Below are 19,245 nucleotides of genomic sequence, written 5' to 3' on the forward strand. Positions count from 1 at the left end.
TTAGAGCTTGGTCTGATTCTGAAGGTACTTTGAACCCTGCTCGTGTGTGTGTGTGTGTGTGTGTGTCAGTTAACAGGTCCTTGGTTGTTGCTACCCTGATGAGTAAATGAGCTTCTGTGTTTCACTCTGTGCATTTAATTAATTGGAGGATAATTACTTTACAATATTGTGATGATTTTTGCCATACATCACCATGAATCAGTGACAGGCATGCATGTGTCCCCTTCATTCTGAACCCCTCCCTCCCACCACCCTCACCACCCTGTCCCTCTAGGTAGATTACTCTGTGCATTTAAATTGTGTGTGACCTGACAAAGCTGGATACTGACCAGCACACCCTTTTTGTGTTTCCAAACTCATTTCCTTCTAAACACAGCTGCTCTGCTGCTGCTGCTAAGTCACTTCAGTTGTGTCTGACTCTGTGTGACCCCATAGATGGCAGCTCACCAGGCTCCCCTGTCCCTGGAATTCTCCAGGCAAGAACTGGAGTGGGTTGCCATTTCCTTCTCCAGTGCATGAAAGTGAAAAGGGAAAGTGAAGTCGCTCAGTCACGTCCGACTCTTTGCCACCCCATGGACTGCAGCCCACCAGGCTACTCCATCCATGAGATTTTCCAGGCAAGAGTACTGGAGTGGGTTGCCGTTGCCTTCTCCTCTAAACACTGCTATGTAGTGTTAATAGGCATCCTGAGAAATAAAAACATTTTGTGTTCAGGTCATGTAGTCCATGTGTCAGATGATGGTAAACAGGTTTTTGACTGTGAGGCTTTTCAGAAAGGTTAACATGCTCATGTGTTCTGAGGACCCCAAGACCAGGAGGGATGTCATTATGATGGAAACAGCATGGAGCTTAGCGTGAGAAAACGCAAGGCTGGGTGGCTATGGGGGCCACAGCCAAGCACACTGTGTGAATTCAGGACTGCCGCTCTGTAACTGGAAGAGTCAGCCTGCAGTAGTTGTTTTCAAGCTTAAAATAAATTAAAAAAAAAAACACAACAGAAATATTTTCCCAATGCATAAACCAGACCGATGATTTGAAAACTATGCTTCCTGGAGCGTTGGTTCAGGTGTTCTGGGGAATTCCCTTGCGGTCTGGTTAGGACTCCGCATTTTCGCTGTTGAGGGCACGGGTTCCATTCCTGGTCGAGGAACTGAGATACCTGGGAACTAAGATCCCACAAGCTACACAGCGTGGCCAAAAAATAAAAATAAAAACAGGTGTTCTGTTCTTTGAACAGAAGAGTTTAGAAACCACTAAAACAAAGGTATTTGGGTGAGGGGCTAGGGTCTGTGCCTACATTCCACCTCACCCCCAGCTAAGGAATTCAGTGTGGGAGCTAGGCACTACCAGACACAAGCATTCACTTACTCTGCTCCTCTAAAGGAAATCTTCTAGAACCTTCTGCTGGTCCCCAAACTCTCAGTGATCCTCTGCCTTCCAAACCTCAACCCACACCCCCCAGCCTGCCCCAGGCCCCTGGTACCTGGTTAGTTACCTGTCTGTGTATTTTGGGGTCTGGTGGGTGGGTTGGAACAGACTCTGAGCACAGCAAGCCCCCAGGTGCCACCAAGCTGTCAGGGTCAGTGAAGAAGCCGTCTGACTACATAGGAACCATGCAGATTAACGTTGTTCCAGACATCTTCAAATGGAAAGTCATTTTTACACCTGGTGGTTTTTAAGACTCCTGAAAATTGTTTTTAAAAGCTGTGACTTTTGCTTGTAGGTGTATTTTTAAATGAGCTTCATGAAATCCTCTGATAAACTGGTGATCATGGAAAGTTAGGATTTTGTCTAATCTTCCAAGATGCTTTCATAGATGCACAGGTACTGTTCGCTTAGGTGTGAGGGGGAGGGTCCTTGCCATCCCATTGGTGAGAGTGTGTGTGTGTGCATGCTAAGTTGCTTCAGTCGTGTCCAACTTTTTGCGACCCTGTGGACTGTAGCCTGTCAGGCTCCTCTGTCATGAAGATTCTCCAGGCAAGAAAACTGATGCCCTCCACGGGATCTTCCTGACCCACGGATCAAACCTGAATCTCATGTCTCCAGCATTGGCAGTCGGGTTCTTTACCACTAGCGCCACCTGGGTAGCCCAGGCTGCCTTTTTCCTTTCTTTTTTTAACAAATTGAGCAATATTATGTTGGTTTCAGGTGTACAACAAAGTATAAGATTCAGATGTGTATATATATATATACATACATGTACACACATATATACATAAGCATATCATATGTTAGGCCTTGGAGATGATGAACTTTTCTGATAAAGAAATGGGACTGATGTGGATTTGGAGGGTGACTTTCATTTTCCATTCAAGTGTGTAATATCATTTTAAAATATTCATGACTAGTTTCAAAACAAATAAATGATTCTTAGAAGTCACGAAAATGTAACTCATAATAAATATGGATGTTTCCCCAAAGTGTTTACACATAAAATTATTTAATTTTTAAAATAAAACCACACATACTCATTGTAGAAATTTTGGAAAGTAACAGAAGCCTACATTTTAAAAAAAATCCACAATCCTGCCATGTAGATGGATCCCTGAAATTCCAAATGTTTTATGCTTTTCTTTGTTTTGAAAAAATTTAAATAATATAGTCAATATCTTTACCTTAACAGTCTGTTATGAATTAATTTGTAGGGAATTCCTTGGCAGTTCAGGGATTAGGACTCTGAGCTCCCAATGCAGGGGCCTGGGTTCCATCCCTGGTCAGGGAACTAAGATCTTACAAGTTGTACAACCAAAAGAAAAAAAAAGAATTGTCTGTAAAACTATTTGAATCTGGTATCTTTAAGAGTGAGTGGTGTAGTAATGTATCTATCCTGCAAAAATAAAGCTGAAACTGCAATACTTTGGCCACTTCATGTGACGAGTTGACTCACTGGAAAAGACTCTGATGCTGGGAAAGGTTGGGGGGGGGAGGAGAAGGGGACGACCGAGAATGAGATGGCTGGATGGCATCACCGACTCTGTGGACATGAGTTTGAGTGTACTCCGGGAGTTGGTGATGGACAGGGAGGCCTGGCGTGCTGTGATTCATGGGGTCGCGGAGAGTCGGACATGACTGAGTAACTGAACTGAATGATCAGTTCATTTTGAAAAAGTGCACAAAAATTGATCTAAATTTAGGAGGACATCAGAGCAATCTGGGGCTTCCCAGGTGGCACTAGTGGTAAAGAATCCACCTGCCAATGTGGGAGATGTAAGAGATGCGGGTTCGATCCCTGGGTTGGGAAGATCCCCTGGAGAGCCCACTCCAGTATTCTTGCCTGGAGGATCCCATGGACAGAGAGCCTGGTAGGTTACAGTCAATGGGGTGGCAAAGAGTTGGACACGACTGAGGGACATAGCACACACTGGCCAATTCGAGTTTTAGCTTGCCCACTCCCTTGTGTCAGCTGATGTCATTACACGATCAATATGCTTTTATACTTCATACATCAACTTATTGATCGGTGTGTGTAAGAGGCTGTCACTGGAACATTTGTCTCCTGAGGCTGTTGCTATGCGTTGGAGGCAACTTTGTGTGCTGTTTTATTTGGGACTGTCAGACTTTGTCAGTTCAAGATTTGTCAGATACTTTATAATGTGATCTGATACACTGGCTACATAACTTATCTCCCACACATAGGTATTTTCCCTTTATAGTACTGCTGCAGGTTTCTGCCCTATGAAGCCCGGAATTCTCATAAGTTCTGTTTCATGTGATTCCTACCAAAATGGGAGGAAAGGTACAGTGTGTTTATAATTGGATACTGTGCATTATGGGGTATATCCCTGTTGGGAAATAACTTCCATTTAGGCACTGATGAAAAGAGAATTGTCCACTGACAACTGTTTCACGCATTTGATGATCTGAAGAATTCTCCTGCTAAAAAATTCTAGCTTCTGGCCCCTTACAATTCAAACCCTTTCTTCCTTCACCACTCAGACACTTCTAGTTTGGCGTGGAAGGGCATGTTGATCTTGTGAATTTTAACGCCTGTTTCTTCATCGTGATGTCAGATCAGCGCATATCTGGAGGCCATTCCTACAGAGGGAAGACTACAGTGGCTGTAGGTGGAAGCGACCGCTAGACCCAAATTGAGTCTCTTTAACTCAGCTTCCAATTAACCGACTCCCCAAAACGCCCACTGTTACTCCATCACATTGTAATGGATGGGAAGTTGAGGCACAAGTTTCATCATCCTGAAAATAAATTCACCCTGGGAAGCTCAGCCCCAATCTCCAACCCTACCATGAGCCCGGAAGTTGGAGAACGGGCTGTACTGTGAACCCCTTCTATTGTTAGCAGAGTGCTCCAGAAGGGTCCTGATGGTTTTCACTCCCACCAGTAGCAACAGGGGGTTATGAATTTTTAAAAAGTTTTATGTCATCTTAATCAGCCAGCTGTTTGCCCCCATCCATGCTTTTTGATGTTGCCAGTCATAATTAGCCATAGTTGTGGAAATTTGACAACCTTTTTTGAATTTATTTTAATTGGAGGCCAATTACTTTACAATATCATGATGGTTTTTTGCCATACATCAACATGAATTGGCCATTGCCATACATGTGCCCCACCTTCCTGAACCCCCTCCCCACCCCTTCAGGTTGTTACAGAGCACTGACAAGCTTTTAATATCAATACCTGTCAAGCATGCAAATATTTACTCCTGATCAGTTGGTAGGTGCTACACAGAACGGACTCTCTTCAAGGGTGCACCTGTGATCTGGTGAGCAACTGCAATGGCTCTTCCTTATTTACATCTTTTGGAACATCTCTGTACAGTTTTACATGTACCTTTGTCTACTGCAGAATTGTTATAAGTTGAATTGCTTTTGATTCTGTAAGTGTTTCGAAATTGTTGGCTTCAGTATAACTTTGAGTCCCTGTTTTCTTTCTTTTTGGCCATGCCACACAGCATACGGGATCTTAGTTCCCTAACCAGGAATCGGACCCATGTCTCCTGCAGTGGAAGTGTGGAGTCCTAGCCACTGGACTACCCGAGTCTCTGTTTTCTTATTGGCTATTAGATAGGTTTTACTTCAACAATGATTGTTAGATTTGACTGTGCTGGAGGAAATTTGACATTTGCTGTACCAAAAGACAGGCAAAAAATAAAGTATTCTCCTTACTAGAATTTATGGTCAGTTGGTTTATGAGAAAGGGGGCAAGAATATACAATAGAGAAAAGACAGTCTCTTCAATAAGTGATGCTGGGAAAACTGGACAGCTCTGTGTAAAAGAATGAAAATAGAACATTCTCTAACACCGTATACAAAAATTTAAAAATTGGATTGAAGACCTGAATGTAAGACTATAAAACTCTAGAAGAAAACATAGGCAGAACACTCTTTGACACATGTGGCATCTAAAATATAACACAAATGAACATATCAATGTATAAAACAGAAACAGGCTCATAGAAATAGATAATAGGCTTGTGGTTGCTAAGGGGGAGAGGGGATGGGAGAAGTATGGATTAGCAGATGCAAACTATTATATATAGAATGGATAAACAATAAGGTCCCTGGTCGGGGAACTAAGATCCTACATGCCTGCTGCTGCTGCTGCTGCTGCTGCTGCTACTACTTAGTCCCTTCATTCTGACTTTGTGCGACCCTATGGACTATAGCTGGCCAGGCTCCTTTGTCCGTGGGGATTCTCCAGGCAAGAGTACTCGAATGGGTTGCCATGCCCTCCTCCAGGGGATCTTCCCAACTCAGGGATCAAACCCCAGTCTTCTGCATTGCAGGCGGATTCTTTACCATCTGAGCCACCAGGGAAGCCCCCAACATGCCAAGGAGCAACTAAGCCCCAGCACCGCAAGAAAAGATTGACAAGTCGCAACTGAGACCCAACACAGCCACATTTTTTAAAACAGTGTACAGTTTATGTTCAGTTCAGTTCAGTCGCTCAGTCGTGTCCGACTCTTTGCGACCCCATGAATCACAGCACGCCAGGCCTCCCTGTCCATCACCAACTCCAGTTTGTGTTAGAGTATTACAAACCACCTAAACACCGATCAGTGGGTATTAATGCCTCTTGAGAAACCTGTATGCGGGTCAGGAAGCAACAGTTAGAACTGGACATGGAACAACAGACTGGTTCCAAATAGGAAAAGGTGTATGTCAAGGTTGTATATTGTCACCTTGCTTATTTAACTTATATGCAGAGTACATCATGAGGAACGCTGGGCTGGAAGAAGCACAAGCTGGAATCAAGATTGCTGGGAGAAATATCAATAACCTCAGATATGCAGATGACATTACCCTTATGGCAGAAAGTGAAGAGGAACTCAAAAGCCTCTTGATGAAAGTGAAAGAGGAGAGTGAAAAGGTTGGCTTGAAGCTCAACATTCAGAAAACAAAGATCATGGCATGTAGTCCCATCACTTCATGGGAAATAGATGGAAAAACAGTGGAAACAGTGTCAGACTTTATTTTTTTGGGCTCCAAAATCACTGCAGATGCTGATTGCAGCCATGAAATTAAAAGACGCTTGCTCCTTGGAAGGAAAGTTATGAACAACCTTGATAGTATATTAAAAAGCAGAGACATTACTTTGCCAACCAAGGTCCGTCTAGTCAAGGCTATGGTTTTTCCCGTGGTCATGTATGGATGTGAGAGTTGGACTGTGAAGAAAGCTGATCGCCGAAGAATCGATGCTTTTGAACTGTGGTGTTGGAGAAGACTCTTGAGAGTCCCTTATACTGCAAGGAGATCCAACCAGTCCATTCTAAAGGAGATCAGTCCTGGATGTTCATTGGAGGGACTGATGCTAAGGCTGAAACTGCAATACTTTGGCCACCTCATGCGATGAGTTGACTCACTGGAAAAGACTCTGATGCTTGGAAAGGTTGGGGGCGGGAGGAGAAGGGGACGACAGAATGAGATGGCTGGATGGCATCACCGACTCTGTGGACATGAGTTTGAGTGTACTCCGGGAGTTGGTGATGGACAGGGAGGCCTGGCGTGCTGTGATTCATGGGGTCGTGGAGAGTCGGACACGACTAAGCGACTGAATTGAACTGAACTGATAGTTGTGTGTGTATTTATGTCTAACTCTTGTGATACTGTGATTTGGAATAATGAAATATGTAATTGGTCTTCATTCCATTTCTGGTTGAGACCCTTCTGGACTTGGCCTTGTGTATCTCTTTATCTGACTCACCAATTGTATTCTTTAATAACTTTATAATAAACCAAAGTGAACTTTGTAGTAAATCTAGAACCTTCTCATAGAGGCCTTCCATGGTCACTCTACCTAAAATCTGCAGTGCCCTCATCCTGGTTACATTTCATCTTCCTTCCCTGCTTTGAGTTTTGTCCTTTGTACTTATCACTGTCTAATATGCTACAGTTTAAAATTTAATTTAAAAAAATCTTCATTAGCATATGAGCTAAAGAACAGGGAATTTTGTCTGTTCTGTGCACTCCTGTGTTGAATGGCCTATCTGATTTGCATATCCTTGAAACCATTTTTATTTTAATATGTAAGAATGTAGGTGTTACCTTCCCACACAAATATGGTTGAAGTTAGCATACCAGAAACATTTGTAACTCATCAGTAGAGTGTATTATTTCTTGCCTAAGATTACTAGATCCAATTACAGGGGTAAAAAAAATTTTTTTTTTCTGGAGTTTCCCTTATATAAACTATTTCTTGTGAATTGATTGCAAATCAGGCATGTAATTCAGATGGAGAATTAAAGTGTCTGGTTCTGTAGAGCGTTAGGAGAGCCATTAGGAGAAGCAGAAAGTGTGTGCTTAAAAGGCCCGTATTTGTAACATGTTGACGTGGAAATATGGAAAGACTGCTGCTGCTGCTGCTGCTAAGTCACTTCAGTCGTGTCCGACTCTGTGTGACCCCATAGATGTAAGCCCACCAGGCTCCCCCGTCCCTGGGATTCTCCAGGCAAGAACACTGGAGTGGGTTGCCATTTCCTTCTCCAATGTGTGAAAGTGAAAAGTGAAAGTGAAGTCGCTCAGTTGTGTCTGACCCTTAGCGACCCCACGGACTGCAGCCTACCAGGCTCCTCCGTCCATGGGATTTTCTAGGCAAGAACACTGGAGTGGCTTGCCATTGCCTTCTCCAAAGGCATGTAAAAAAAGAGAGTCTCTCTTCCTTTCATGTGGAGACTGACGAGTCTGTCAGGAATTGTTGGGGTGGGTCTGTCGAGGCTCCCTGAGCCCCCATTTACCTGCTTTGTACAGGTTCGTGTGCTTGGTGCCTTGGGAGTGGAGGGAGGTGAACTGGCCCCTGCCATCGGAGAGCTCAGGAGGCAGAGAGATGCGTAGTGGCAGGTATAAAAGATGGGATGCAACCGCAGACCAAGCTTTCCTGGGGGAGGTTGGGATCAGTCATGTCTAGCGGGGAGAAGCAACATCAGGGAGGGCAGGGGGAGGAGGTGAGTTAATCAAGGCATGAGTGGGACCCCTGGAGGTAAAGAAGGGCCCCAGAGTAGCCTGGGCCTTCTGTTCTCCCCACACTTGAGTCATCTGGGGATCTTGTCAAAAAGCAGATTCTGACTCTGGGGTCAAGGAGGGGAGGCAGAGATTCTGCGTTTTCATCTATAACAAGCTCCCTGGTGGTGCTGATGTTGCTGGTCTTGAGGACAGACCTGGGACCACAGAGCTGCCTGCCCGTTCTTCCTCCACCTTGGAGGTGGAGGTCAGCCTGGAAGCTCTGGCATAGGCTTGACAGGTGGTAGGTGGTGAGGAGCTGAGTTACAGAAGTAAGGTACAGGCCAGGAGCCCAAGACTGGTCTGGTTTTAGGTGTAAGACCACCTGACTTTTCCTTGTTCACAGGGCCATTAAACTCAGTCCCTGGGCTGCCTCCTGTTCCCGAAATCTTGCTTTAAAAGTTGACCTGGTGATTTTCATTGGCACCTGTTTGACTTCACGATCTCTGATCTCTAGGACGTATTGCTACGGTGTTACTTTGGTCCTTGAGAAATAGTGTTTCTAATGTTGGTAGATTTCAAATGTTTTTATAAACTTCCTAGGCTGTCTCTTCATGATCAAATCCAATGAAAAACTGAACAAAAATTTATTTGGCTGCATTAGGTCTTAGCTGTGGCATGCAGGATCTTTGTGGTAACACACAAGGTCTTTCGTTGCAGCATTTGGGCGCTCAGGTTGTGGCGCTCGGGCTTAGTTGCCCCAAGGCACGTGGGGTCTTAGTTCCCTGACCAGGGGATGAGCTTGCATCCCCCACACTGCACGGCAGAATCACTCATTCCTTTAGTGGTGCTGAGTCTTAGCTGTGGCACCGATGGTCTTAGTTGCCTCATGTGGACTCTCATTCAGGCAACGCGACTCTTAATTGTGGTGCTCAGGCTTAATTGTTCTGCAGCAAATGGAATCTCAGATCCCCAGCCAAGGACTGAACCCTCATCCCCAGCATGGCAAGGTGGATTCTTAACCACTGGACCACCAGGGAAGTCCCTCCAATGATAAACATTTTAAAAAGCACGGCTCATAAATTAATTGCAGTTGTTGTTCAGGCGCCAGGTCATGTCCAACTCTTTGTGACACCATGGACTACAGCACGCCAGGCCTCCCGGTCCCTCACTATCTCCCAGAGTTTGCTCAAACTCATGTCCATTGAGTTGGTGATGCTATACAACCATCTCATCCTCTGCCGCTGATTTCTCCTTTCACACCTAATGATTTAATTAGGTGGGCCTTATTTTTGGGTAGGACTTCTAAATGGAGGGGTTATACAAGTCCTTCTAAAGCCGTCTCAGTCAGCCTCACAGTCAGACCTCACACAAGTCTCAGCCAGCATGTGTGACATCAGCTGAACCAGAAGGGTAGTTGCAAATATCTTAACACGGACACCCCCAGGACCCTGCCCTGTTAATGTTTGACATCACCCTGATAGAGACTGTAAGTTAGAAACGCGCGTAGGCAGTGTCCAACTACTGGTGGCAGAGGCAGAACTAAAAACACTGAGCCTGTTCCTCTCTGCTTCCTCACGGGGGCTGCTCGCACCAGCCTGTCGGCATCCTGTGGTGGCATGGTTGTTCACATGAGGAATTCGATCCTTTCATTAAGGCCCCTGTACCTATTCTTACGTAAGAACTGGATCAGGTCACATTCCTGTCCGTGATACTGCCGTCCCCAGGGGAAAACACCGTGGTGGTTATGTGGTGGTGGCGGTTGAGTTTTATTTAAAGGCGGCAGGCACGTGTGTCCAGAGATGTGTGCTAACCATACATGTACATGTGTGTTTGCAACTTCTTCCCAGATCTTGGCCCTGATTGCATTCATCTGCATAGAGACCATCATGGAATGCTCCCCGTGTGAAGGCCTCTACTTTTTTGAGTTTGTGAGCTGCAGTGCGTTTGTGGTGACCGGAGTCTTGCTGATTCTGTTCAGTCTCAACCTTCACATGAGAATTCCCCAGATCAACTGGAACCTGACAGTGAGTAAAAGTCATGTTCTCTGACTCGGAAAGGATCAAGTGCTCCACGGCTCCCAGGAATCAGGAATCATTCCATGGCATGTTTGGTTCTGGTTCATTTTGATACATAAGTATTCCCTTGTAATGCAACTGTAAAATTTTAAATTTCCATCCTGGGTTGAATAACATGACTACAGAATTAATGGGACCTTCAATAATGACAGAAACATAATGATTATTCTGACTTCTTTAGAGATGTCATTTCAATTTGGGGATCCTTTGAGACGATTGGTAATGTTGATATTTATAGAATATGGGAAAGAGAGCATGGAATTAATACATTTGCATATTTTCACACTGGACCCGAAGGCCATTTGCAAAAGTACTGATTCAGGAAGAGCTGAAAATATGAATGAAATTGCCATTAACTTGTGAAACCTAGGAATATTATTACTATTAAATTCAAAGCAGCTGGGAGGTCCCAGAGGGTTTGCTGAGTTGATCAGTGAGTCTTGAGGAAATGAGTCCTTTTCTCTCTATGGTTTGGGGCTCTTAACTTTGACAGCCTTACTCTCTGATCAGAACGGGAAGCTCAGGGCCAGTCACTCCCAGGCCCCCTTTCTTGGACTTGTGTTACTGTGCCAAGCAGAAGAGTGAACTTAACAGCACTTTGTTTTCCTGATATTTCTTTGCAAATAACCACGTGCAGGAGCTCAAAGAGAGCCACTTAGGGAGACACAGGCAGGCCCTGTCAGCTGCCTTGGATTGCGGGGAGGGGCTCTGAGACCACTTGCCCTCACGTGGGCTCCTCTCCTCCTGGCCGGGGCTGATGCGTGCGGCACTGTGGAGTGTGCGGCCTGGAGTGCCGGAGCCCGGGAGGGGGCAGCCTGGCGGGCCACTCCCATGGTGTTCCTGTGGGGAAACCAAGAGGTGACCATCTTCCTGACAGAGTGCTCTCTGCGTCATTCAGACCCTTTTAGGAAGAAAAATAAAAGGAGAACTGGGCTAGAAAAGTTGTCCATTGAAAAGTTGGTTTCACCCTGACACTGAAAAGGAAGAAATAAGCTCTAAAACCTCAAGATTTATTGGAGGCACTTCGTCACAGTTTTTGGTGACAGGTTTTAGTATCTCAGCTCTTTTTAAGATAAAGTCTATGTTAAAGAAGACGCTTCCAGTGTTGTGATCTAAATTGACTGTGATGAGCAGGCAGTGCAAGAGTACCTCGCAAACTTCCCCCAACCAGCATGCAGGCTCCGTGGGGGCAAGGTCATCATCATGGGGCAAGGCACATTGGAAACCCAGACCCCTGGCGTGCCTAAGGCCAAAATAAATACCTTTGAGGGAGGCGCTGGGCTGGGCTGTGAATAGAACCACGCCAGAGATCCAGTTTGATGAAGAAGCAGCTGCTAAGATGGTTAAGACGCAGGGTCTTTGAGTCAGGCCACCCCGTCTGTATTCGAGTCCGAGGTGGCTCTTATGATCTGTATATGACCCTGGGCAAGTCACTTAGAGCCCCCAAGTGGAGATGGTGGCATTTTTCTTGCAGAGTTAAGAATGAAATGAGACAAGTGTGTACAAAGGCTCCAAACCAGTGGGCGCTGCTGCCAGTATGAGAAATAGTAACTTTACTGTGAGTCAGAGGCCATTGGTGTCTATCAGCCATGTCATTTTCCTGTAGACTTCACCAGCTTTGACTTCACACCCTGAATTCTGTCTTATCTACTTATTTGACAGCCATAAATTTGTTAGAAGACTTCATACCTCACTCTATTGTATAACACAGGCAATTATAGCCATTTTCTTACAATAACTTTTAAGGGAGTAGAATCTGCAAAAATACTGAATCACTCTGCTGTACACCTGAAACTAATGTTGTAAATCAACTACACTGCCAATTCTTTTTTTTTTTAAAGAAAGAATCGCCAGGAATTCCCTGGCAGTCCACTGGTTAGGACTCTGCACTTTCACTGCCGTGGGCCCGGATTCAACCCCTGGTTGAGGAACTAAGATCCCACAAGCTGTGTGGTGTGGCCAAAATAATAAATAAATAAACAGTTAATTTTAAAAGAACCCCTGATCCCGGATCACCATAACAACAAAAAAGGACTTCAGTTTCTAATTAATTCGTTCAGGCATTTATCTCCAATACGTATTTGGTGAGCTTTCTTAAATACCTAGTTTTTCTATTTTAACCGTGAAAGTCTTTCCACTGCTTGGCAACCACATGTTGGGGGTTGTATCAGAATGCATCTTTTTTGCTGGAAAGTTAACATCCCTCTTTTTCTTTAGGATGGTGTTGGCTGGGGCAGATCACCGGGTGGTGCCCCTGGCCTCCTCTCCCACCCTGTCCCTCCGTCCTTCCATCCTTTTCCTACCACTGACCACCAGAGTCTCCCACTCCCACTCAGAGCCCTCCAGCCCTGGAAGCTCAGTCAGACTTTGTAGAGGAGAGAGGTCCGCACATGTCTGCTCTACTTCACTACTTCCTGATCTCTCTTTTCTCAGCTTTTATTGTCAAATACAGCATATTCAGAGAAATCTGTAGAAGTCAAAGTACAGTTTAGTGAACAATGATAGAGACTATGTAGCCAGACCCCTGAGTCAAGAGTTAGGACAGTGTCAACACCCTACAAGCCTCCCATGTGTCTCTTTCAAACACGGGGACTACCTTTTCCCCTCTGCCATCCACTCCCCCAACACTCTGTCCTTGAAAATCCTCTGGTCAGGATCACTGGGGGATCGCTGTGCTCCTGGATCCCCTGCTTACTTCCCAGGCCCGCCGCCCACCAGTCGTGTCAGCCCTGGAGCCCGCCCCCCACCGGTCGTGTCAGCCCTGGAGCACGCCCCCCGTCTCTCTCCTGCCCTGCTCTCTCCTCTTGCCTCTGATGACACCACAATCTGTTTTTCTTCTTCCTCTTTGTGTTCCTGCTTCGATGGCCTTTGTGGCCTCTGCTGTCCTCAGGTCAGGACAGGTGTCTGCTGACCCGAGAACCCAGGCTAGGTGCTGTGGTGAGTTGAGAACAGTCTGGAGTCACCCAGAGGGGCCACCTGCAGAGTCCTGAGGCTTTGCTGTGACTCATTGTTTGGTGTTTTCTGACACAACTTTTGACACTAAATATATAGGTTTTTTTTTTTTTCCCCAACACCTAATCTATGTAGTATTTCCACACTGAGTAATTCTCTAAGACCAACTGTGCTATGCTTAGTCTCTCAGTCGTGTCTGACTCTTTCGACCCCATGGACAGTAGCCCACCAGGCTCCTCTGTCCATGGGGATTCTCTTGGGTATTCAGCAATTCAATTTAGTTCTGACACTAACTCCTGGAGTTAATGCAGACCCCACAGGTTAAAGGGCAACTAAGGGCACTCAGGAAATATTAAGGAATCTGGGACAAAGACCAAATATTTATTTTTCATTATGCCAAACTCATCTTTTCTAGAACTCAACTTCCTCAAGGCTCTTTATTAAAGGTGTCTTGGATCCTAATTAGGTTAGGACTCAGTGAGACACTGGGAGTTGTCTGGTTGGCACAGTAGGCTCTCTATAGATGGTAGCTGCCCCTGAAACCGTAAGGTGGCGTTTCAGGGGGCTCCAAAGGGGCTTCACTGGTAGCTCAGAAGGTAAAGAATTTGCCTACAGTACAGGAGACCTGGGTTTGATCCCTGGGTTGAGAGGATCCCCTGGAGAAGGAAATGGCAACCCACTCCAGTATTCTTGGCTGGAGAATCCCATGGACAGAGGAGCCTGGTGGGCTACAGTCCATGGGGTCACAGAAGTTGGACACAACATAGTGACTAAACCATTCCACAGAGGAGTTCCCGTCCTTAATGTCTCAGTGCAAAAAGAATTTAGCGAGAGGCAAAGTGATAGATAAGAAGTGATTTATTAGAACAGGATGCTTGTGAGGCTTATCAGCAGCTGGGTGAGAGGGCTACAGTTTTATAATCAAAGAAAAAGTGGCAAGGGGAAAAAGACCACTTCTTTTTCCTCTTTTTTTTTTTTTAAGTAGATGTCATGCCTCCATCATCAGCTCCTCCTCCAGGTTGAGTGGGGGAGTTTTTTTGTCCCTACCTAATTAAGCCAGGAGATCCAACCAGTCCATTCTAAAGGAGATCAATCCTGAGTGTTCATTGGAAGGACTGATGCTAAAACTGAAACTGCAATACTTTGGCCACCTCATGCGACAAGTTGACTCACTGGAAAAGACTCTGATGCTGGGAAAGGTTGGGGGCGGGAGGAGACGGGGACGACAGAGAATGAGATGGCTGGATGGCATCACCGACTCTATGGACATGAGTTTGAGTGAACTCCGGGAGTTGGTGATGGACAGGGAGGCCTGGCGTGCTGTGATTCATGGGGTTGCAAAGAGTCGGACACGACTGAGCGACTGAACTGAACTGAACTGAATTAAGCCAGGATGGTCATGGCACTGTGGAAATGTTATTTCAGGTCTCAGTACAATGAGGGTCTTTACTTTGAAATGTCACCTTTCGATAAATTATTGTTTTTTTATGTGTGCAAAGAGCATGTCCTAGGGGTCATTAACTTACTGAGCTCACTGGGCAGGATGTGGGTCTCATGCCACCATTGTTTTATTGTCTTGGGGCATGTCTCATGCTTTTGCTGCATGGTTTTGTTGCTTAGGAAGCCTGCTTGGTTTTGTAGTTAAGCAAACCTGTTTTCTTTTTCTTTTTTTTTAAACCTGTTTTCTTAAGTGATTATTAACTTGTAGGGGTCTCCCGTATTTTTTTTTACTTACAATCCCTTAGTGGGAGCAGCTATTTAATTACCTGCCTTGTCCCTTTACTCTGTCTCTGTCACTCTGTCGTCAGTACTGTGATCAATCGCGTGGTACCGGGGCCATCAGGGTACCATGTAGCATGGGCTGAATGGTTGTAAACTTCCTCTCTTATTCACGTGTAGAGCTGACTTTAGCCAGTCACAGAGCCCAGTGGTGTGAATGCTGTTTGGGGCCAGGCTTTGGGGACTGAAAGCAAGCACAGGGTAGATGCTAGCTGCTATCCTGTGCTATGTGTGCTGTGTGTGAGGCAGTTTTGTGTGAGGTCCGGGAGAACACAGTGGATTCCTCAGGGGAGGGGGCCTGGATCAAGCCAACTGGGGACATTCGGAGGAAATGCCAGATTCCCGTGAGCCTCAAGGGATGAATAGGTGCTTGTGGGCACAGAGTATGGAAGAGTGGGGCACACTGTAGGATGGCCCGTTCTCTGGGACTGGAGTAGGATCGTGGACTCGGGGTCCTGTGGGGCTGGGTATGTGACGGAGATGGGCCAGCGGCCCGTGAGACCCAGAGGTTTTCCTACTAAGTCCCAGCCAGTTGTGTTACTTCACGGGACTTTTAAGTTTTTCAGGAGCAGCTGAAAGTTGGATTTATTAAATTTTTGGTTGCACTGGGTCTTCGTGGCAGTGTGAGGACTTTCTCTAGTTGTGGCACAGGGTCAGCAGTTGTGGTGCATGGGCTTAGTTGCCCACAGCATATGAGATGTTAGTTCCTACACCAAGGATTGAACCCAAATCCCCTGCATTGGGAGGTGGGTTGTTAACCACTGGATCACAGGGAAGTCCCTGGATTTTTTTTCTTTTAAAGAAGTTTCTTATTTATATGAAATGTCCAGGATAGGCAAATCCTTAAAGACAGAAAACGAATTGGTAGTTGCCTAGGATTAAGGGAAAGGATGAAGAATTAACTGCTAATGAGTATGAGGTTTGTTTTGGAAGTGCTAAAAATGTTCTAAAATTAGATTGTGGTGAATTATATCTCAATAAAGCTGTTATTAAAATCATATGTGATAGCAGCCGTCCAGGGGTAACCACTTAATACAGGGGTGTAATACTCTAGAATTCTCTAGACTGTCTTTCACAAGTAGATGTATGATGCAATGTGTGAATGCCAAAAAATGGAACCATTAAAGTCAAGCTTTCCCATTTGAACTATCTTGAGTGTCTTCCATGTTAAATATAACTATATCATTAGTTTTAATGACTACATACTGTTCCAATTGGAAATACCATTTTACTTAACAAGTTCTTAATTCTTAAGTATTTTATCTTCAGTTTTTTGCTATTTTAAATAACATGATAACATCCTTATGCTTAGGCCTTTTTGCAACTAGTATGCTATTTAAGGTAATTTAAGAAGGCTATGGTTTTTCCAGTGGTCATGTATGGATGTGAGAGTTGGACTGTGAAGAAAGCTGAGCACCGAAGAATTGATGCTTTTGAACTGTGGTGCTAGAGAAGACTCTTGCGAGTCCCTTGGACTGCAAGGAGATCCAACCAGTCCATCCTAAAGGAGATCAGTACTGGGTGTTCATTGGAAGGACTGATGCTGAGGCTGAAACTCCAATACTTTGGCCACCTCATGCGAAGAATTGACTCATTGTAAAAGACCCTGATGCTGGGAGGGATTGGGGGCAGGAGGAGAAGGGGAAGACAGAGGATGAGATGGCTGGATGGTATCACCAACTCGATGCACATGAATTTGGGTGAACTCCGGGAGTTGGTGATGGACAGGGAGGCCTGGCATGCTGCGAATCATGGGGTCGCAAAGAGTCGGACACGACTGAGCAACTGAACTGAACTGAACTGAAGAAGTATACTATTTAAGAAGATTTCCAAATGTGGAATTCACAGGCAAATAACATGTACGTCTTCAGAGGAGATTGGGCATGTTCAGGGTGGTGTAGCCGTAGACACATGAACCTCTTCAAAATCTCAGCATTTTATCAAAACATTTCCTCCTGTTTCTGAGTAGCCTTTGCTTTAGAAACTATATTTGTCTTTATCCCTGCAGCTCCTTACCCAGAGCTGGGTGTAACTAAACATGTCCAGGTTTAACTTTGTGAAACATTTGTCCTGGCTTCACACTGGTCACCACTGAAAACTGCCCTGCTGGTAGACATCTCTGGGTAGAGTTTGCAGTTGTACTTCGCTGCTGTCCATGAGCAGGGGCAGAGGCACTGTCCAGGAGTGTGGCAGGAGCTGCTGCAGGGCTCAGGACTGTTAGGAGATGAATGTTGCCTTTTGCCATCTTTAAGAAGGAGATGGCCCCCAAAGCCAGGCCAGCCGGCAGGACCCACCTGGTGATGATACAGTCGAGCTGGCGCCTAAGCAGTGTAGCATTTTGCCTGGTTTCTCTCTCCCTGTAGAGATCATAGAGGTGCTCTGGTATGAGCCAGGCTGTGGGGGCCTAATGCACAAGTGGGAATATCCGAAGTAACAATAAATGTGCAGGGAGCCCTAAGTGTGGGCTTGGCACATGCTTGGCTTTTCATGTACGCTGTTCCACCCAGTCTTTGAAACAACTCTGGAGGGGTGGGGGGTTGTGCCCACATATGACACAAGAGGCACAGTGGCCCATCCATAGTTGTGGTTGGTTAGGACCCTCGTCTGGGTGTTTATATGAATCATTGTGCTGCCTTCCCCTAGACAAGTAAGACAGGAGCTATATCTTTGAAGCGTTGGATTTGTAACCTGATTTGCTTTGCAAGGAGCTTAGGGGAAAATCCTCTAGGCTTTAGCATCATGGAGACTTGAAAGACCATGCACAAGGAAGAAAAGTGTGAGGCCTGGCTAAGTGTGTTCTCCAGGTCTGAAAGCAGCACTCTATGTCACAAATGCATGAAGGGGTTTCACCAGTTTTAAGTCCATTCTTGTCCATGAGAGGATTTGAACATGTTTTGAAAAGAAGACAATAGAGCTCTACCTGGTAATTAGTGAGTATGTCCTTGTGGGTTAGCAGTTTGGTTTCTATAATCGGTCATTAAGAAATGGTCATTTAACATGGTGACTTCCTTGGTGGTCCAGTGGTTGCTTAAGGCTCTGAGCTTCCTCTGCAGGGGGTGTGGGTTCAGTACCTGGTCAAGGAAAATGATCCCACATACCTTGAGGCAAGGTCAAAAAAGAAGAAAGAAAGAAATGGTAACATGATGTGTTTGGTTAAAACGTGGATTTTTCTGTGGTGGTTTATCAAACAGCATCATTAACTATTTAATTAAATAGGATTAATAGCATCCTCTTTGCCTTCCTCTGTGTGATCAGTACCCCTGGGCCACCGAAACAAAAATAAGGAGCCATCAGAGAGGCTGGGTATTGTGATTTTTATGTCAATAGTTCTTCAGTGGTTTTTTCAGACAAAACCTGCAATGATCCTTTTCAAGTGACTTTATCTTATTCTTTAGGATTTGGTCAACACTGGACTCAGCACTTTCTTTTTCTTTATTGCTTCGATCGTACTGGCTGCTTTAAACCACAAAACCGGAGCAGAAATCGCTGCCGTGGTGAGTGAACTCAAAGGGTTAAAAGGGCTGGTTCATACACTTTCTGTGCCTTGTTCCTCTGTCCCCTGGGCTTGTGTCCTACTGCTTCTCCTTTAGCTTCTCCTTTGCTAATGATGTCACTGTGCCAGCAGAGGCCCCGTTTCCTTCAGTGCTGTGGTTCTTAAAGTGTGGTCCCTGGAACGGCAGCATCACCCAGGAGTTTGTTGGAGATGGTGTACTCAGCCTTCCCCAGAGCTGCCGAATTGGCAGTGTGTTTTAACAAGCTCTTAGATGCACGCTCTGGCTTGAGCACCTCTGTTTCAGTCTCTGTCCAGTGGAGTCCTGGATGTCTGAAAGGGCTGTTGCTTTTAAGGGCCTTCCCTGCCAGTGTGGGGTGTTCATGAAGAAGATGCAGTCTGGACACCACATGGCAGTCAGCACAGTGGGGGGTGGGGGCGGAGGATGGGACCAGGTAACGTAAGACTGTCTCTGTGCGCTGCCTTTCTTTATTGTTTGATATTTACAAAGAATATGCAGCACTTTTATAACTGAGAGGATGGATACTAAACT

The 19,245-nt window shown here is 45.4% G+C and overlaps 1 protein-coding gene across 1 annotated transcript in view; it reads left to right on the forward strand.

Annotated features, from left to right (window-relative positions):
- The window catches only part of CMTM4 (CKLF like MARVEL transmembrane domain containing 4), a 75,770-nt gene that overhangs the window by 48,512 nt on the left and 8,013 nt on the right, over positions 1-19,245 (forward strand). Inside the window, exons 2-3 of the mRNA XM_055412615.2 lie at positions 10,244-10,420; positions 18,598-18,696. Coding sequence (XP_055268590.1) covers positions 10,244-10,420; positions 18,598-18,696 — 276 coding nt within the window. The remainder of the gene's footprint in view (positions 1-10,243; positions 10,421-18,597; positions 18,697-19,245) is intronic.

This window comes from Moschus berezovskii, chromosome 22, assembly GCF_049115385.1.
Source record: "Moschus berezovskii isolate FMDL1 chromosome 22, NW_MosBer_1.0, whole genome shotgun sequence".
In the NCBI taxonomy this organism is placed as follows: Eukaryota; Metazoa; Chordata; class Mammalia; order Artiodactyla; family Moschidae; genus Moschus; species Moschus berezovskii.